The sequence below is a fragment of the Podarcis liolepis genome (genome assembly GCF_965112155.1).
Source record: "Podarcis liolepis genome assembly, chromosome: Z".
Lineage (NCBI taxonomy): Eukaryota > Metazoa > Chordata > Lepidosauria > Squamata > Lacertidae > Podarcis > Podarcis liolepis.
Genome location: NC_139570.1, coordinates 41,982,154 through 41,999,739, shown reverse-complemented (window position 1 = coordinate 41,999,739; position 17,586 = coordinate 41,982,154). Strand labels below are relative to the sequence as shown.

At 44.0% G+C, this 17,586-nt stretch overlaps 1 protein-coding gene across 24 annotated transcripts in view; it reads right to left on the bottom strand.

The window, feature by feature from the left end:
• Positions 1-17,586, bottom strand: part of EHMT1 (euchromatic histone lysine methyltransferase 1) — a 155,685-nt gene that overhangs the window by 69,487 nt on the left and 68,612 nt on the right. For 12 of the 24 annotated variants that reach the window (XM_083485716.1, XM_083485720.1, XM_083485739.1 and 9 more), the window contains 2 exons: positions 4,972-5,059; positions 1,237-1,778 (listed from right to left, as the gene is read on the bottom strand). In XM_083485716.1, coding sequence (XP_083341842.1) covers positions 1,237-1,778; positions 4,972-5,059 — 630 coding nt within the window. Of the gene's footprint in view, positions 1-1,236; positions 1,779-4,971; positions 5,060-10,681; positions 10,784-12,884; positions 12,980-17,586 lie in introns of those variants that run through there. The other 12 variants (XM_083485737.1, XM_083485730.1, XM_083485736.1 and 9 more) reach the window with 3 other exon arrangements.

Genomic DNA, 17,586 nt, shown 5'->3' with positions numbered 1-17,586 from the left:
TCCCTGAACACAATGCTAGATATCTACAGCCTGCCCCAGGGCAGCTGCTCTGGAAAATGTGGAAGGATTGCTGATGAGCCAATAAATCCAAGAACCAAGAATCTACTGGCAAGCTTAAAGACCTGAGCTTCATGCAAGAATCACACATGTGTAAGTTGTGTAAATGTTTATCGATCAATGTCTTGGGTGCTTGGCTGTATAAAGCTCAGCCACATGATCTTCTAGAGATAGATAGATAGATAGATAGATAGATAGATAGATAGATAGATAGATAGATATTTGTATATAAAAAATACAAATAGAGATACAATTACACCAGGGCAGATCTTAAAGGCATGAAACCATCAAGCCAGTTCCTTGTGCACTGTCTGCAAGCGATGGGAGAAACATAGGTATCATCCCCTTCCGAAGCAGGAGGGATGCTCTTGTTACAGGATGAGCACAGAATGTTCCAGCTATACAATTTAATGAAGGAAATGAATGGGTGAATGCAAAAAAAAAAAAAACCACTTCAAAGGACACTTGCTGGTCACGGTGCCCCTACAACAGGGGTTCTCAACCTTTGCAACATCTGTGGGCACCTTTGGATTTTTTGAGGGAGTACTACAGATATTACTCTTCTGATCAAGTCTCTCTCACTGACCCTGAATCAGCAGCTGCTCCTCAAACAATAGGCAGAAAGAAAAGGTGCACACATTCACTTCCTTTTCCAAGGGATCTGTTTGATAGCTGGACCCATTAACCTTAGCCTGGAAAAGCACATAGAGCTTGAAGAGGAGGTGGGAAAGAGTGCCCCTCTTCCAACTTCCTCCTTCAGCTCTTTGCACTTTTCAAGCGAGAAAAGAAGTAACCGCCTCACCTTGTCGTGACCAAGGGGACAGTGTATGTGTGTGTTCAGAGAATGGGAACCAGGGCAGGACCTGAAGGCTGCTGTTGTGTTCACTGGCACCACATTGGCAACTCCTGTCCTAGAAGATCACAAAATCTTTTTCTAAATCAAAGTTACAGATAAAGTAACTCTAGACTGAGTTTGCCCCAGAAGTCATTCTTCTCAGGAGCTGGGAACCCCCAGAATTCTACAGAGACATTCAAGTTTGACAGACACCTGGGGAGAGAATAAATGCTGCACAACAGCCTCAAGCTTACACTGGCCCGCACTCACACACACCCAACCTCTACACACCCACACACACCTCGCCCCACAATTTATTAGCAGATACTTTATGTATACTTTACCAGGCTAGAGGAGGGCTTGGGCATCGTCTTTCGAGCTCTGTGGATCTTGACGCTGGCAGGCGCCGCTGCTGATTTCTTAGCCTCCATTTCATTCCCACCCTCCCCAGACTTAGCCGGCAGAGCAGCCTGTGCCTGGGAGAAGGTGCTCATCGCCTTTGCTTTGCCTCCTCCTGCGGGAAGTGTCTTCGTGGCAAAAGCCCCACTAGAAGTCCGTTTGGGCGGCCCATGAGCCATCTGCTTCGGCAAAATGTAGCCATTGCTCCCCGTGACCGAAGTATGCATGAAATCGTTTGCTTTTATGTGGTTCTGCTTCCCAGTGTCACTGTCTCTCTCAGAAATGCCATTCTCGGCTACTCTGCTCAGCTTCGCAGTGGAGTCCCCTTGGCTCACTTTTACACTGTCCTGAGGGTTCTTAGCTGCATTTGTGTGGCTCTTGGCTTCGTTGCTTTCATAGGAGCCATTGGTTTCACCTCCAGGGGCCATCTTTGGCTCTCCAATATGCTTCTCTATGGCATTTTCATCTGCTGCCATAGCATTAAATCCTGGAGGCAGAAAAAGAGGGGGATAGATGGAGTGAAGGCTGAAAGGAACATACGGGCCACAGCTCAGTGGCAGAGCACCTGCTTTCTATGCATATAAAGTTTCAGATTCAAACCCCAGCAACTCCAGGTACAATCCCCTCAGCCAGTGTATAAAATACTGAGCTAGATGGAACACTGGTCTGACTCAATATACAGCAACTTCCTATGTTCTTCCAAGCATAAGGAAACCTTGGCTATTTGAGGCCAAAAGCACATCTAGTGCACCATCCAATTCTCAAAGTAAGATGAATGTGGGAATCCTGAAAGCAGCACCTGGTGCAACAGCATTTCCTCACTTATGACTCCCAGCTACTGGTTTTCAACAGCATACTGGAAGAGAGAGGTCCTGCTCTTTGGAACTCCCTTCCATTTCATGTCAGACAGGTGCTGTCTCTCTGTCATCTTATCAGTGCCTACCAAAGACCTTCCTCTTTCACCCAGCCTTTTGTAAGTGATATTTATATTCCAATCTGGATCTATATTGGAAATATTTTAAATATACGCCTCTCCAAAGTGTGCCCCAGTCATTTATGCAACAATTCAGATATACATCTAAAGAATTTATTTTATTATTCTTAGGATTTGTAAAGGCAGTGCTATTGTATTTAACAGTTTATTAAAATGATTGCATTATTGCTTATTCTTTAACCCACAAACTAGTTGGCTCCTTTGATAAATATACCAATATAGGGGGGGGGGGGAACTTGTCTAGGCACCCACTGAAGATATTTTTATTCAAGAACGGCTTTCCACAATATGGATTACTTATTGTATACAGTATCTGCAGATATGGTTTTGATCAACTTACTTTATTTTATTTGTTCTACAAAGCAAATTTCATAAAGCAACTCATTATTTTAATAACCATAGTATTACTTTTCTACTGCGATGAATGCCCTTCTGGAATACACTCTCTCTCTGTGTGTGTGGTGTGTGTGTGTGTGTTTATGTATACAGGTTATGCGCGCGCGCACACACACACACACACACACACACACCCCTTCTGCACTAGAATCCTCATTTTCATCAAAAACCAGTGCAGTATTACAAAAATTATTGCCCGTACTCCAGGGCCTTGTTAGCCTGTTTTATCACCGGGTGCTGCTCAAAGCTATCTTGATCTTCATTGTGTGTATATTTGTGGGGGGAGGGATCGATGAAGTACAAGGATGAGCACAACTATTCTCAACAATTTCAAACCTTTTCTACAGACACTATTTCTGCAGATGACCAGAAACTAGCTCAACCAAAATCTCCCACATTCAAAGCCAACACTCTTTCTTGTCCACCTTACAGCATGGGAGTTCTTCTGCTTATAAGAAAGGACATTTCTCAAATTGTCCCCTCAAGATTAATCTCAGGCAAGTCTACCCTCCCACAACAGGGTCATGAGGATATAAAATGAGCTAATTCCGAAACGGTGAAATCTGCTATGATTAAATGGGCACAAGATGTTGGACATAACATAATGATGGCTGACTGGGAACAGTTATGGACCACAGGTATGAAATTCTCGGCATGTAATGCCTTAAGAGAGAATATTATGAAAATGATATACAGATGGTACATGACACCAGTCAAGCTTGCAAAAATCTATCATTTGCCCAATAATAAATGTTGGAAATGTAAAGAAACTGAAGGTACATTCTTTCACCTTTGGTGGACGTGCCCAAGGATTAAGGCTTTCTGGGAGATGATTTATAATGAAATGAAAAGGGTATTTAAATATACCTTTCTGAAGAAACCAGAGGCCTTTCTCCTGGGCATGGTCGGCCAAATGGTGCCAAAGAAGGACAGAACTTTTTTTATGTATGCCACAACAGCAGCAAGAATACTTATTGCAAAGTATTGGAAGACACAAGATCTACCCACTCTGGAAGAATGGCAGGGGAAGGTGATGGACTACATGCAATTGGCGGAAATGACTGGCATAATACGAGGCTAGGGAGAAGAGTCGGTGGAAGAAGATTGGAAGAAATTTAAAGACTATTTACAGAAATATTGCAAAATTAATAAATGTTAGAATGATGTCAGAATGAAGCTAAGTGGTTTAAGCAGCAATGTTATAAAGGTGTATGTAAAAATGGATTGTTAACAGGTGAGAATCCAAAGTTATAATATATTATGTTAAAGGATTAAGATAAAAGCAAAGAGGGAAAGAAATTGCTGAATTAACTAACTGAATTGGAATACAAAAAAGGGAGGCGTGAGGAAGTCAGGGAAACAAGGAAATGAATGTAAGGTATGGAAAGACTGATGTATTTTTTTAAGTGTTTTTTAATCTTTTTTGTATTTTGTATTTTTTCTTTTACTTTTATTTTTGTCTTTCTTTTTTAATTCATGTAATTCTTTTCTTTGAAACCTTAATAAATATCATTAAAAAAATAATAAAATGAGCTAATTCCACACATGCTGCCTCAAATTTAAGATAGTATGCAACTGTAAGTAGACAAACAAGGTGGACATTCTCAACAGAAAACAAACATATTAGTGGTTTCTTCAAATTCACATTTCATTGAGGAATTCTGATTGATATCTGTGTCACTGAACTGCAAGAGTAGTGCAGCTGTTAAATAACACTATAAACATTTCAAGTTGTGTGTATACCTGTGGTGGTTTATATTCATTTTTTAAATGGTTTTCCCTTGACAGGGAGCATTGTAAGACACAGAGGTTGAACACGCCTGCTAAAGGAATTTTTGCTACAATTAAAAATCTAAGATCTACATTCACTTTGTCCTCTCTTAGGGACTTGGCCAGTGCAGATCCAAAACATATTTTTTTACCAATGAGATTCAGAAAGGAAATAAAATGTGTGTTTTAAACCCATTCCATAGCTCCAAGACCTAGATCGCAATTCTACTTGCTTGGGAATAAGCGTCACTGAACTCAATAGGACTTGCTTCTGGGTTGACCCGCGTAGGATTGTGTTACATTTATTTGGGCTGTCTTCTGCACACTGCCTGAATATATGCCGATAACGAATTCACCCAGTCAAATACCATGGTTGTTTGCCTGCATTCTTGCTTTAATGTAAGGTTTTCCTCCCTTAACACCAGGCCCCCTAAGGTTTACAAGAGGGCCCAGAAGTGCAAGAGTTCTGGCCTGAAAAGGATGCCCATAAGGTCAGCCCCAAGCAGAATGCATTGCTTACCTTCTTCCTTGCTGTTGGTGATATCTTTCAACAGCTCTGTCTTCATACAAATCTCTCTTCTGGCTTCTCCTTTACTCATTAGAGCTTGCTAAATGGAATAGAAGGGAGGAGAGGAAATTCAGATTCTTATATGCTTATAAGAGGCACTGCTGAGTAGGACATGCTTTCTTCCCCAAACCAGAGCTGAGTCCCATAGGCCAAAAAAAAAATGTACTCCCAAGTAACTGCAACAAGAAACTGCCAGAAAATTACAAGGAAGTGTAGTGGTTATACCCTGACCAGATGATCACTGGAGAATGGATAGAAGCAACAACAATCAGCTGATTGTTGACATTGACAAATGCCAACTATGCAAGACTCACAACTCCTATCAACCCTGACATCATATATGAGCATGGCTTGGCCACATGGAGAGGCTTGGTGGGACTAATTAGGAAAGTGAGTTGGTGGTTTCCCACTGCTGGGTTAAAAGAGTAGAATAACTTCGATTCAAATTATTATTACTGTTATCATCACCATTAATTTATTAATTGCCTTCTATAAAATTGTCTGAATGTGATGATGCACAATAAAAGCTTCAAAACAAACAAATAGTTAAAAGTACAAAAAAGCAGCCAACACATTTAAAACAAAACAAAACCAATATAAACTAGGTACATGTGGCAAAGATCCATTTATCCAGCTGGGGAAACAGAAAGAAGCAAACTGTTTTTGGAAAGTGAAGATAGTGGGTATCTCAATAGGAACGCTAATCTACACAATGGGAGCAGCCACTCCAAAAGCTCTGCTCTGAGTTACTGCAACGTGGGGCTTCTGAGATCTTTGGAACTTGCAGGAGAAACTCACCTGCAGACCACTGGTTATATAAGGGTTTAAGGCAGTCTCTGACATTCCCATATAATCTTCACTACATGGGTCTAATTCAAGCCAGAACTCTCACCCTAACCTGGTGTTCCTTATATGTCTATCCTCCAGCCAGGAAAGCAAGATGCTTGCCAGCCAGGCAAAAAGACTCAAGGAGGATATGTGGTTGAAGGGAGTGCATTGCCTAAGGCAGCCTTTCTGAACCTTGGGTCCCTGTATGTTGTTGGACTACAACACCCATCATCCCTGACCACTGGTCCTGCTAGCTAGGGATGATGGGAGTTGTAGTCCAATAAAATACGGGGACCCAAGGTTCAGAAAGACTGGTCTGAGGAGGCTCCCAAGGGCGAGGCAGGGTCCTAGAGAGCCACATTTGGCCTCTAGGTCTGAGGTTTCCCACCCCTGATGTAAAAAGAGTCTCTGCTAAGAAGTCTCGGGTCTTCAAAAGCTGCTCCCACTCAGAGCAGATAGTTTTGGGCTATGAAGACCAATTATCTAACCCAGAAATAAACAAATAAAGCAGCTTCACATTTCCATATAACATTTTCTCCGGTCTATGTACTTAGGAATACAGGCAATAATAGGCCGAATATAGGAACATAAAAATGAAATGAAGTACCGGAGGGGATGGGGATGACGACGACAAAAAATATTTCCAAAAAAAGCAAGACTAAGCTAACAGTAAAAACAGTCACTTAAGTCCTATAGTGCAGCAGAGTTAAGTGTTTGAAACAAACCCTGGCGATCTAGATAACGTATCCAACTCAAAACCTCCAAGTAATTAACGTTAAGAAGAGCCATGCTCAATCAGTCGATGGCATATCTAGTAGGGCATCACATTCTCAAAGATGCCAACCAAATGCCTGTGTGAACCCTGTGCTTTCCAGCAACTAGCATTCAGAAGCATCCCTACTTCCAACCACAGAGGTAGAACACAGCCTCCATCATGGCTAGCAGTCGCTGATCAACCTTATTCTCCATTAATCTGTGCAGCCCAAGTTAGTGGCCATCACTGCCTCCTGTAAGAGAGGGTTCCACGTGCGGTGTAAAAAAATAGTATTTTCTTCTGTCTGTCCTGAACCTTCCAATGTCCAACTTCACTGGATGTCCGCTAGTTCCAATGTTATGAGAGAGAGGCAAAAGCTTTTCTCTATCCACTTCTCCATGCCTTGCAAAGTTTCATAAACTTCTACCATGTCACTTCTGACTTGCCTTTCCTCGAAGCTACAAAGTCCCAGGCACTGCAGTCGAGGTGAACTGCTCCGAGCCCTTTATCGTTTTTGATGGACAGGAAGACAATCTGGTTCCTCTTCGGAACCTGTTGCTCCACTCCTCCAAAAACAACACAGAAGCAACTGATTCCTTTCTTCGAAGGTGAAAAAGAAGTCTAGACGAACAACTATGAAAGGTTTTTGCTGCCTGGACAGGCGCTGCTTCTGCGTTCAGTGCAGCAAAAGCCAGTGTGTCACTTGGCACAAGGCTGGTGCTCAGCAGCCATTTCTTTTATTGAGTTTGTATTGAATTGCACTGTTTACTTCATTCACTTTCTGCCGTATTTATATCCTATTGTGTTTATGACGTGGTTGTGGCTATTGTAATGCTGACTAATTTTAATGTCACTGCTATTATTGTGAGCCGCTTTGAGCTGAAGATTGTCACTGGAAAAACAAAATACAACTATTAACTAAATTCAAAAGCTAAAGCGTTTTGTTTTGCAGAACCCCCTCTTCTGCTTGAATTTGTATTGTTCCATTCCATTTGCGTGTTTTATAACTGCAATGGTTTCATTTGCTTTTATAATTGTATACCGTCATACCTCGGGTTACAGATGCTTCAGGTTGCGTTTTTTCAGGTTACGGACCACCGAAACCCGGAACTACCGTAATGGATTGCTTCCAGGTTTCGGCAGTCGCGCATGCGCAGAAGCACTAAATCACGCTTTGCGCATGCGCAGACGTGCCGCTCCTGCACGGATCATGTTCGCAACCCGAGCGTCCACTGTATTCTATTGCTGCAAACCACCTTGGGATCTTATGGCAAAGGGACCTTACAAAGAAATAAACAATATAAGTAATCCACCCTATCTCCCAGAGATCTGGGGGAATGGCTATAACCCAGTGGTGGAGAATATTATATGCTTTGCCTGCAGAAAAGCCCCAGTTCCATCCCTGGCATCACCAGGTTTCTTTGTGTTTATACAAAAGAAAAATAATAATAGGATGAAGTAGCAAAATGTGGGAAATGAACCTGTCTCCACTCAAGACCTCAAAGAGCTGCTGCCAGTCCGAGTTGACAATACTGGGCTAAGACTGACAAATGGTCTGACTCTGTATAACGCTGGTTCATAGGTTCCTGGAAAGGCCCACAGCTCAGTTCTGGAGCATCTGCTTTGCCTGCAGAAAGGTCCGGGTTCAATCCCCGGCAGCCACAAGTAGGGCTGGGCAAGGACTGAGCTAGGTGGGCCAATGGTTCCACCTGGCAAAAGACAGCTTCTTATGCTCCTGGTAAGAGTACAGTGGACACTCGGGTTGCGAACATGATCCGTGTGGGATGCATGTGCACAACCTGCAGCGTCCACAACCCGCAGTGGCGCGTCTGCACACACGCGGGTTGTAATTCGGTGCTTCTGTGCATGCGCAAAGCGCGATTTAGCACTTCTGCGCATGCACGGCTGCCGAAACCCGTTCTGGTACTTCCGGGTTTTGGCGGTCCGCAACCTGAAAAAATGCAACCTGAAGTGTCTGTAACCCGAGTTATGACTGTAAACTACTTGGCTGTGCTCAGAAGCAAGTGCACTCTGTTAAATGAATTCTTGCAGACAAGAAGGTATGTGTCCTTTTGCCCCCCAGATCCTTCCTGCTACAGTCAGTGAGCATTTTGCTTTTCCCTCTCACCAGATGTGCCAATAGGAAGCCTGCAAGCAGCACCTCAGAGCACAACAGCACTCTCTTCTCACTTGCGACTCCCAGTAACTGACACTCAGAGGCAAAACTCCTCTGACAGCGGAAGAAGACCACAGTCAATTTCTCCAGTAGTCACTGCTAGCCTTGTCCTCCATGAATTTGCCTTCCAAGAGGCCCCCCCTTTTGCCAGTCCCAGTGTCAGTCTTGGACACACTGAACAGGTGCAGCATCAGAGGGTGAGCAAACATGAATCAGGTGTGCAGCATATACTGAAGCATCTCCCTTTCAAGGGAGACCCAGAATCCTAGAAACTAATCCAATGTTTCATCTGTTAAGAGGTGTTTTTCATGGCTGCGAACAAAGTGCAGGCCACGAAAAAGAAAAACCAGGGCACTCAATGTTAGCATAAAAACAGGGGACATGGGGAGCTGCCTTATACTGAGTCAGACCCATTGGTCCATCCAGCTCAGTATTGTATAGACACTGACTGGCAGAGGCTCTCCAGGGTTTCAGGCAGGGAACATGTTCAGCTCCAAATGGATATGCCAGGGATTGAACCTGGGACGATGAGCATGCATATGGCAAGAGCTCTAACACAGGGCTATGGCCCTTTTGCATCTATGCTCACCAAAAGCAATTTCTCTCACTATCCAAGCCCCATAATAAAAATTGGCAGGCAGGCATTTCATTTGTGTGCTTCAATTCCAGCAAAACGCCACAGGGTTTGAGGTGGCTGGTTTGATTGCTATACAGTGGTGCTCCGCAAGACGAATGCCTCGCAAGACGGAAAACCCGCTAGACGAAAGAGTTTTCCATTTTTGAGCTGCTTCGCAAGACGATTTTCCCTATGGGCTTGCTTTGCAAGACGAAAACGTCTTGCGAGTGTTCTGATTTTTCCCCGATTTCCCTTTTTCTAAGCCGCTAAGCCGCTAATAGCCTTTTAGCCGCTAATCCGCTAAGCCTTTAATAGCCGCTAAGCCTTTAATAGTCGCTAAGCCTTTAATAGCGCTGATCCGCTAAGCCGCTAATAGGGTTGCTTCGCAAGACGAAAAAACTGCTAGACGAAGAGACTCGCGGAACGGATTAATTTCGTCTTGCGAGGCACCACTGAACTTGAGGATCTTTGAAACAGACACCCCTATCAAACAAGGTAGGTATTGTTTAGGGACAGAGAGGAAATTCAGAATTCTCTGAAGTACCTGGGAAACCAGAACATACTGTAGAGCAGCCTTCACCAACCTAGTGCTCTCCAGATATTGTGGACTACAATTCCCATCAGCCCCAGCCAACACAGCTGGCAAAGGCTTTTGCAGTAGTCAACAGAATAGGCTATGAAGACAGAGCAAGCCGTAACCAACAGTTTGAACACTTCCACAAAGTTCATGCAACAATGCTTTTCAAAGACAATGCACAATGTGCTCACAATCCCTACCTCCAGGAATGCAAAAACAGCTATCCCATTAGACACTTTTGCCAGCCTTGTATGCACTGAGCACCATTTGCAGCCATTCTTCCAAGAGCTCCTTATTTTCTTTTAAAATTAAGTTTCACTCCACCAAAAGACAACATCCCAAATCCAACAGTGGTGTTTAAATGAGGACTATTTTATCTCTTTGTCTTGTAGGGAGAAGGGGAACGACAGGTTTTGAAGTGTATTATAACCAAAGGAGGCACTTGCTTCAACTCCATGAAAATGCCAAGGATGCAAACTCCCTCCACCTTTATCAAATCATAAATATGAACTGCAACCAGCGTTTGCAAGCCTGAATGGCATTTCTCACAAAACAGAGCCATGGAGAACCCTACACCCTGCCCCAAAGACGATACTCAAGCCACACACTGCTCCCCACAAATCAGCCACAGACTGCAATGCCCCACCAGCTCCTTCCAAACACCCACCAAAGCCCACCCCAACATGTTTCCCCCAACAACTGTGACAGTACCTCCATTTCTCCTCCCACACCCACTTAAATGCAAAGCAAACTTCCCTTCTGCTCACACTCCACCATGCCCCAATCTGTCGGCTCCTGATTGGCAGAGAAATCTTATACCCAACCCTCCCATGCAGAGAAATGTCTGCTCTAACAGCACTCCCAAACAAAAGCCAACGGCCAAGCAAAGACTGCTTCAGAATAAGAGTCTCCTAATCACTCTCCTCCCTCCCTTTCCCTACAGCTGTCTTCCTCCATTCTCCCTGCCCACAACAGAGTGATTATTAATCTTCGGCTGCTGGAGATTCATCACAAAGGTTAGGCATACATATGCATTTATATGACATGCAGACACAGAAACACAGTGGAAAAATCATTGCATCTCAAAGCCTAGAGCTGGTGAGGCCCCTTTGTAGAGGCTTTTTTTAAAAGAAAGGGGGTGGGGGGTATGGCAATCCAAAGAGCTCAAGCTAGGAATGGTTTTCCATTCCATTTCTGAGTCACGTTCTCCGCTGCTACCTTGGAATGACAGAAGGTGCATGCAAGGAATGCTCCTGAAGACCCCAAACCCCAAGGATCAGCATCTTTTCCAAACGCTGAACCAGATCCATTAAGAGCAAAGCCTCAAAACCCTATCCTGGAGCAACTTGTATCTATCTAATGAGAACGTACTAAAAGGAGCCTTTCAACAGCAAAGCACAGCTTTCTTCGGCCTTCTCTCCTCCTACTCTTCCCCCACACCCTTCCTCACACAGAGGAGGCGTTCAATATGCTAAGGTGCCATCCTTAACTGGGCTTCTCTTGGTCTGTGGTTTTGTTGATGGTGTTGTTTTGAAATTATCATTTGGAAGCGCAGACACACACACACACAAAAGGGAAACCCAGAAGCAACGCCTTCTTATTTCAACTGAAATAGGTCAACCCACAGAAGACATGCAGGAAACAAAGCAAGGGGAGGCTAACATCTAGCCATGCTAGTATAAAAAATACTGTACCCAGGCAGAGCAAAATCTGCATGCAGGAAATTGGACCCACACCTCCCAAAAAACAACCAGAAGGAATGTTCTGAAAGGCCTATAAAGCGCACACAGATGCATGGAGCAAAATGATTCAGAAGGGCTAGTCTGCCCTTCCCATCTCTTGCAACACAGCCCCACATCCCACCCAACACAAGGGTCTAATGCTTTCTAGAGTCACAACGTCACACCTCCATCTCTAGTAAAAAGAAACCCCACACCAACACAAAAACCCACCGCATTCTAATCACGTACTCTAGGATTTTGTTTCGCCGAAGAAACTATTCACGTACTGTGGAAAAACAGCCTAAGCATGCAATATGTATAGGAGGCAAAACTGATAGACGAAAGCCCTTAATAATAAATAAAATAATGCAACTCCCAACAACTAGAGATTAAAACCACGCAGCATCCTTTATAGCTTGGTGATTCTTATTTAACTGGCCTCCTTAACACTGGCAGGGCAGGAAGGGAAACAAGGAAGCAAAGCGTTTTTGTTGCCAATTATTAACCAGTATTAATTTTACTGATTTATTTTTAAAAATAATTAAAATGCAGATGCAGTTCCAGAGAAGGATATTTTGAAAAGCATTTTATAGGCGTGATTTTTGATACCCCAAGCACACCGAAGATGCCCATAAATGATGCTGCACATTCCTGAATAAGACCCCCAAAAGAGGGAAGGTCGTTGGTTTACATCATCATTTTCCCCCACTGCCTCTTTGCAGGTTGAGGCCCTTTGCAGAATGGGGCCCACAGCAATCAAACAAAGAAATCTCCCTCCCTATTGTTCTCAGGTGTGCCTTTTAATATTCAAAACCATTTCATAAGGCCAGCTCACCAAGACAATACCTCTTATCTAGCACAGCTATTAAACGCCGCTGCCTCACATTCACACACATAAAAGGAAAGGAATCACAGAGGCCCTTTGAGCTATTAAGCATTAATTGCAAGGGTCAATGCAGAACTCCATGCCCAAACACACAGTAGGGAGAATGTCTTTTTGCTCAGGCTGTCATTGGTACCCTCCCCCGCAAAAAAATACTGCAGTATTATCCTGAACCTCTGGTCTCATAACCCCAAGGGTAGGGGAAAGACACATCAGGAAGGGAGTAGGGAGATGAAAGAAGAGCATTTAAGGTGCTATCCTAAGCACACTTACCTGGAAGTAAGTCTCAAGGATATAAAATGGGACTTACTTACGGGTAAACATGCTTAGGATCTGTCTGGCAAACTAGGACCTTCTTGATGGCAGGAAACAGTCCATTTCGAAAACCTCAGGCCACTAGAAGACCTACAAGAGTAACAAGAACAAAGCATTATAAAGGGAGAGAAGATGCAATGCAAAGCCAACTAGCATTGTTGGCCCATAGAAATACAAATAATGAATATGAGAATATATAGCGAGATAGATGTTAGATAGATAAAGATCACACACACAGAGAGAGAATATTCACTTCCCAGAAGTTACCATTTTGAATAAAGGTTTTCCCCCTTCACCCCCAAATAATCAGAACTGCCCTTCTCCTTTCCTTCCCCTGTACCTGGCTGATTCTAAATTTCAGAAGATTAGATGGAGAGAATTCAGACAGGTATGAGATAAAACACAACAAGGGTGCCCATCCCCATTGCCCCCAAACATGTGCTTGTGAAATGGAGTGTGCAAGGCCTCCCCACCAAGGAGTGCAAAAAAAATGTTCAAAATGAGACTCAGCCAGTAGGAGGAAAAGGCCAAAGTAAACCAGGCACTCTAGCTAAAGGAGGGTGGGGAGGGTTTCAGCATGAGGAACAGAGAGAGAAAAGCTGTGAGGAGGGGGGAGGACTAAGAGGAAGGAACTACACCCAAAGGTCTATATCCCCACTAAGCCCAGATAAAGTCATCAGCTAAGACTTGGTCCCTTTTGGAATAGCATTTAAACAAGCAAACAAAACCCAAGCAGAAAACAAGGCATCTTCACCACCCAGTAGCCAAGAAAGACCCCAGGAAGAGCAGCAGATCCCTTTACAAGCTCCCAGACACAGCCTACAAGGCCCTACTCCCAGAAGTCTCGTTTCTGCTCTGTCATGGGGGATGGAGCCTGGCCTTTCCCTTCAATCCCCAAAATTGCTCTGAATTAGATCATCTCCTCTCAGATCACCTCCCCCTACAGGCTGCTTTGTGAGCATGCTCCGGCTCAGCTGAGGACTGCCATTTCATAACTGCATTGTTTACAGACATACGACGACCTGCCATTTTCCCCCCTTCTCTTTCTTTTTTTGCCAGAAGAAGCAGCTAGTGTTTGCAATGTGGGGCGGGTTCCACGTTTTCAGGTCTAAAGCCATTTGGACTCTTAAAAAAAGAAGAAAAGGAATGCAAGAATCCAGCCCAGTAGAAAACATGTCCTGCAGGAACTGCCCTTGAAATGGGAAGCAAGATTTCCAGGTGGCATTTTTCTTTGTGACTGAATGCCAATCCTCCCTGATGCCTTCCAGTGGGGGGTTTCTTTTGGGGGGTAGGGGGGAGTAGGGAGAGGAAGAAAGGGTTGCCTATGTGTTATTTCCCTTCAACAAATGGAGTTGCTAAATTCCAGCAAAATAGCTACTTCCATCTTCAAATGCAAGCCCACACACATGTCTGCAATAGGCACCGGCAAACAAAAGAAGGCATCCCCAATGTGGATGGTGCAGAAAAAGCCCTACAAAGTAGTCAATAGCCATCTCCTCTGGGCACAGGTAACCCACCTGCCTACCAAGTATTACCTTAAACTAAAGCCCCAAACCAAAAGGAAGGGAGGAAAGCACAGATCCTCTCAAAAATGAAAAAGATACAGGAAGATGCATTTTAAGGGAGTGGCTTTCCCAAATAATTCCCTCTTAGCACCACTCTGGTTCCTCTTTCTGGGCATTAATAATTTGGACATCAGCAGTACTGTCTGCAATAGGACAAGGTTGAGGACGCCCCAAAGCAGCAAATTTCCAGGGAATGTATAGTTTGTGCAAACGATTTTTTCTTTTTTTAAAAGCACATTCGTGCAGACATATACTGTGCAGTTAGATCAGGGGGATTTACCAGATTATCGTATGTTCTGGAGACTGTTAGGCACAGTGAATCTGCCACCCTCTTAAAGCAATTCAAACACAGCGATTAGCGGCAACCAAATCTGTAGAAATGAAATTTCAAAATTGCTAGTGTGTGTCTCACACACAAGCTCCTCATACAGGGTTAAAAAACAAAAGCTTGCTAAAGCCCCCAGGTGACTTTTAAAAGGGGAAGGAATTCTCGAACTTACTTAACACAGCATCTTTGAAGACTCTAGGATATATTCCCCCCCCCCAAAAAAAACCCTACTTCAAATGTTTTTAAGGGTTGATTTCTAGAAACAGGCAAATGCTTGTTTTATCAGCTTTTTTACTTTTATATCTTGCCTTTCTTCCATCACAGAACCCAAGAGCTGTGTTCAAAGAAGCACACACTAAGAAAGAGAGGGGAGTAGATGTACAAGAGGAGGAACAGTTCAAGGGTAGAGTATCTGCTTGGCATGCAAAGATTAAATTCCCTGGCGTTTCCCTCTTTGAATCCCCGAAGAGTCACTGCGAGTCAGCGCTGACTATACAGAGCTAGATGGACCAATGGTATGACCCTGTATAACACTATGCTCCTAGTTCTTTTGCGTTAAGGACCATAGCTCACTGGCAGAGCAAATACTTTGAATGTAGAAGGTCCCAGATTCAGTCACTGGCCTTTCCAGGTAGAACTGGGAAAGATTCCCTGTTTGAAACCCTGGAGAGTGCATACCCATGTAATTTGATTGATGGAACCATGGTCTGACTATGTAAGGTAGCTTCTTGCATCCCCAGGTAGACAGTCAACACCACACCTGGCCAGCCCTGCTCTTCCACAAGACATTAAATTCAAAAGCTTGTCACACGAAGGAACCAGCTTTTGCTTTTTAAAACAAACAGAACTGGCATCAGCAGAACACCCAAGAGGTCATGCACAAGGGCCCTTGTTGGACACAAGAAGGATGGACAGACAGTAAGAGCTTGGGAGTAAAAAGGAAATTTTCCATAGCAGCAGGTCCTAAAATCCTCATCCTCTATAGGACTCCTGGAGGCTCTTGGCTTTTTAACAGAATGTGCTCAAACGGACCAGGAAGCAGGTAACATGGAGACACCTACCCGGATGGTTTAATTTACAGGGTGTGCTGTGTGCTGCACAAGACAACCATGAGGAAATGATCCATTGTGATTCTATGATCTAGACCAGGGTTTCTCAAACCTGGGTCCCCAGTGGTTGTTGGGCTACAATTTCCATCATCATCCCTGACCACTGGTCCTGCTAGCTAGGGAAGATGGGTGATATAGTCCAACAGCTGAGGACCCAGGTTTGAAAAGCACTAGTCTAGACACAGAGCTGTTTGCCTTCCAACAGGTCAGACTATTGGTCTGTCTAGCCCACAATCATCTTCTTAGAAGTTGTGTTACCATTTGTGCCACCTCCCAACCTTTGGTGTTTTAAGCTGTTTTAAGCATGATGTTAGCTGTTATCTACCTGTCTCCCATAAGCTTCTTCAGGATTCCTCTTTCATGCACTCTCCTCAAATCAATATCCATACACTTAGAAAATGGAAGCTGCAGTGCAGCTGAGGTAAGTAGATTTCAGGCAGCCAGTATACCTGCGCAGGTGCCAGCTTCAGCAAATAGAAGTTTGGCACAAGGAAATGAATAGGGTAACATGCACTAGGTGAAGACAACCTTGCCACCTCTCTGACATGTGCAGCAAAGTAAAGAAAAACAACTTGAAACATGGGGGGGGGCAAATAAATTTCACAACGTTTCCAGCTGCTAGTATTTACATAGCCTCACTGGATGGTCACTGGACCACTCCATGGTCTTAGGCAAACAGAAGTCTTTTACATCATCTGTTGCCCAATCCTTATAACTGAAGATGTCAGAGACCAAACCTGGAACTTTTTGCTAACAAAACATGGAATCCACCACTGAGTTATATCCCTTGCTCTAACACAGAGTTCTGCAACCTTGGGTTCCAAATATGCTGTTGGGCTGCAACTCCCTGACCCTGACCACTGAGGAAAGGCCACAGCTCAGTAGCAGAACATCCACATTTCAGGCAGAAGGAACAAGGTATCTTCTGCAAGAAAGAAAAAAAAAAGAATTCTCTGCAAGATCTCTTTCGTTCTCCAGTACAGTACTATTCACATCTCAGAGGGCACCGTTATAAGGATAAATGAGAAAAGACAGATCAGTAATCACATTAAAAGAGTTGAAGATCAGAGTTGAAAATCAGCCCTGAGTGCTGACTGGAAGAACAGATCCTGAAGCTGAGGCTCCAATACTTTGGCCACCTCATGAGAAGAGAAGACTCCCTGGAAAAGACCCTGATGTTGGGAAAGATGGAGAGCACAAGGAGAAGGGGACGACAGAGGACGAGATGGTTGGACAGTGTTCTCGAAGCTACCAGCATGAGTTTGACCAAACTGAGGGAGGCAGTGGAAGACAGAAGTGCCTGGCGTGCTCTGGTCCAGGGGGTCACGGAGAGTCGGACACGACTAAACAACAACAACAGAGTTGAAGATAAATAGATAAAATGGCTGCACCAAGTTGGGGTTAACAATTCCCATCATGTGTGCAGTGACTCCCAATTCTGAGTCCAGTTTCCTTACGCTCAAGTGTTGCTGCATCACGTGGTGATGGCAGGTGACTCCCTATGGAGGAAGACAGAGGCAGTTGTGTGCATTTCAGTTGCCTCCACACAAATGCACAGAATAAAATAAATAAGCAACCAAAAACTTGACCTCTTAATACAGGGTGGAAAATATGACTGAATAAGCATTACTGAAACTCATGACTGGAACGTAGAAACTGAGGGGTACAATCTGCTTAAAAGGAATAGGTCAAGCA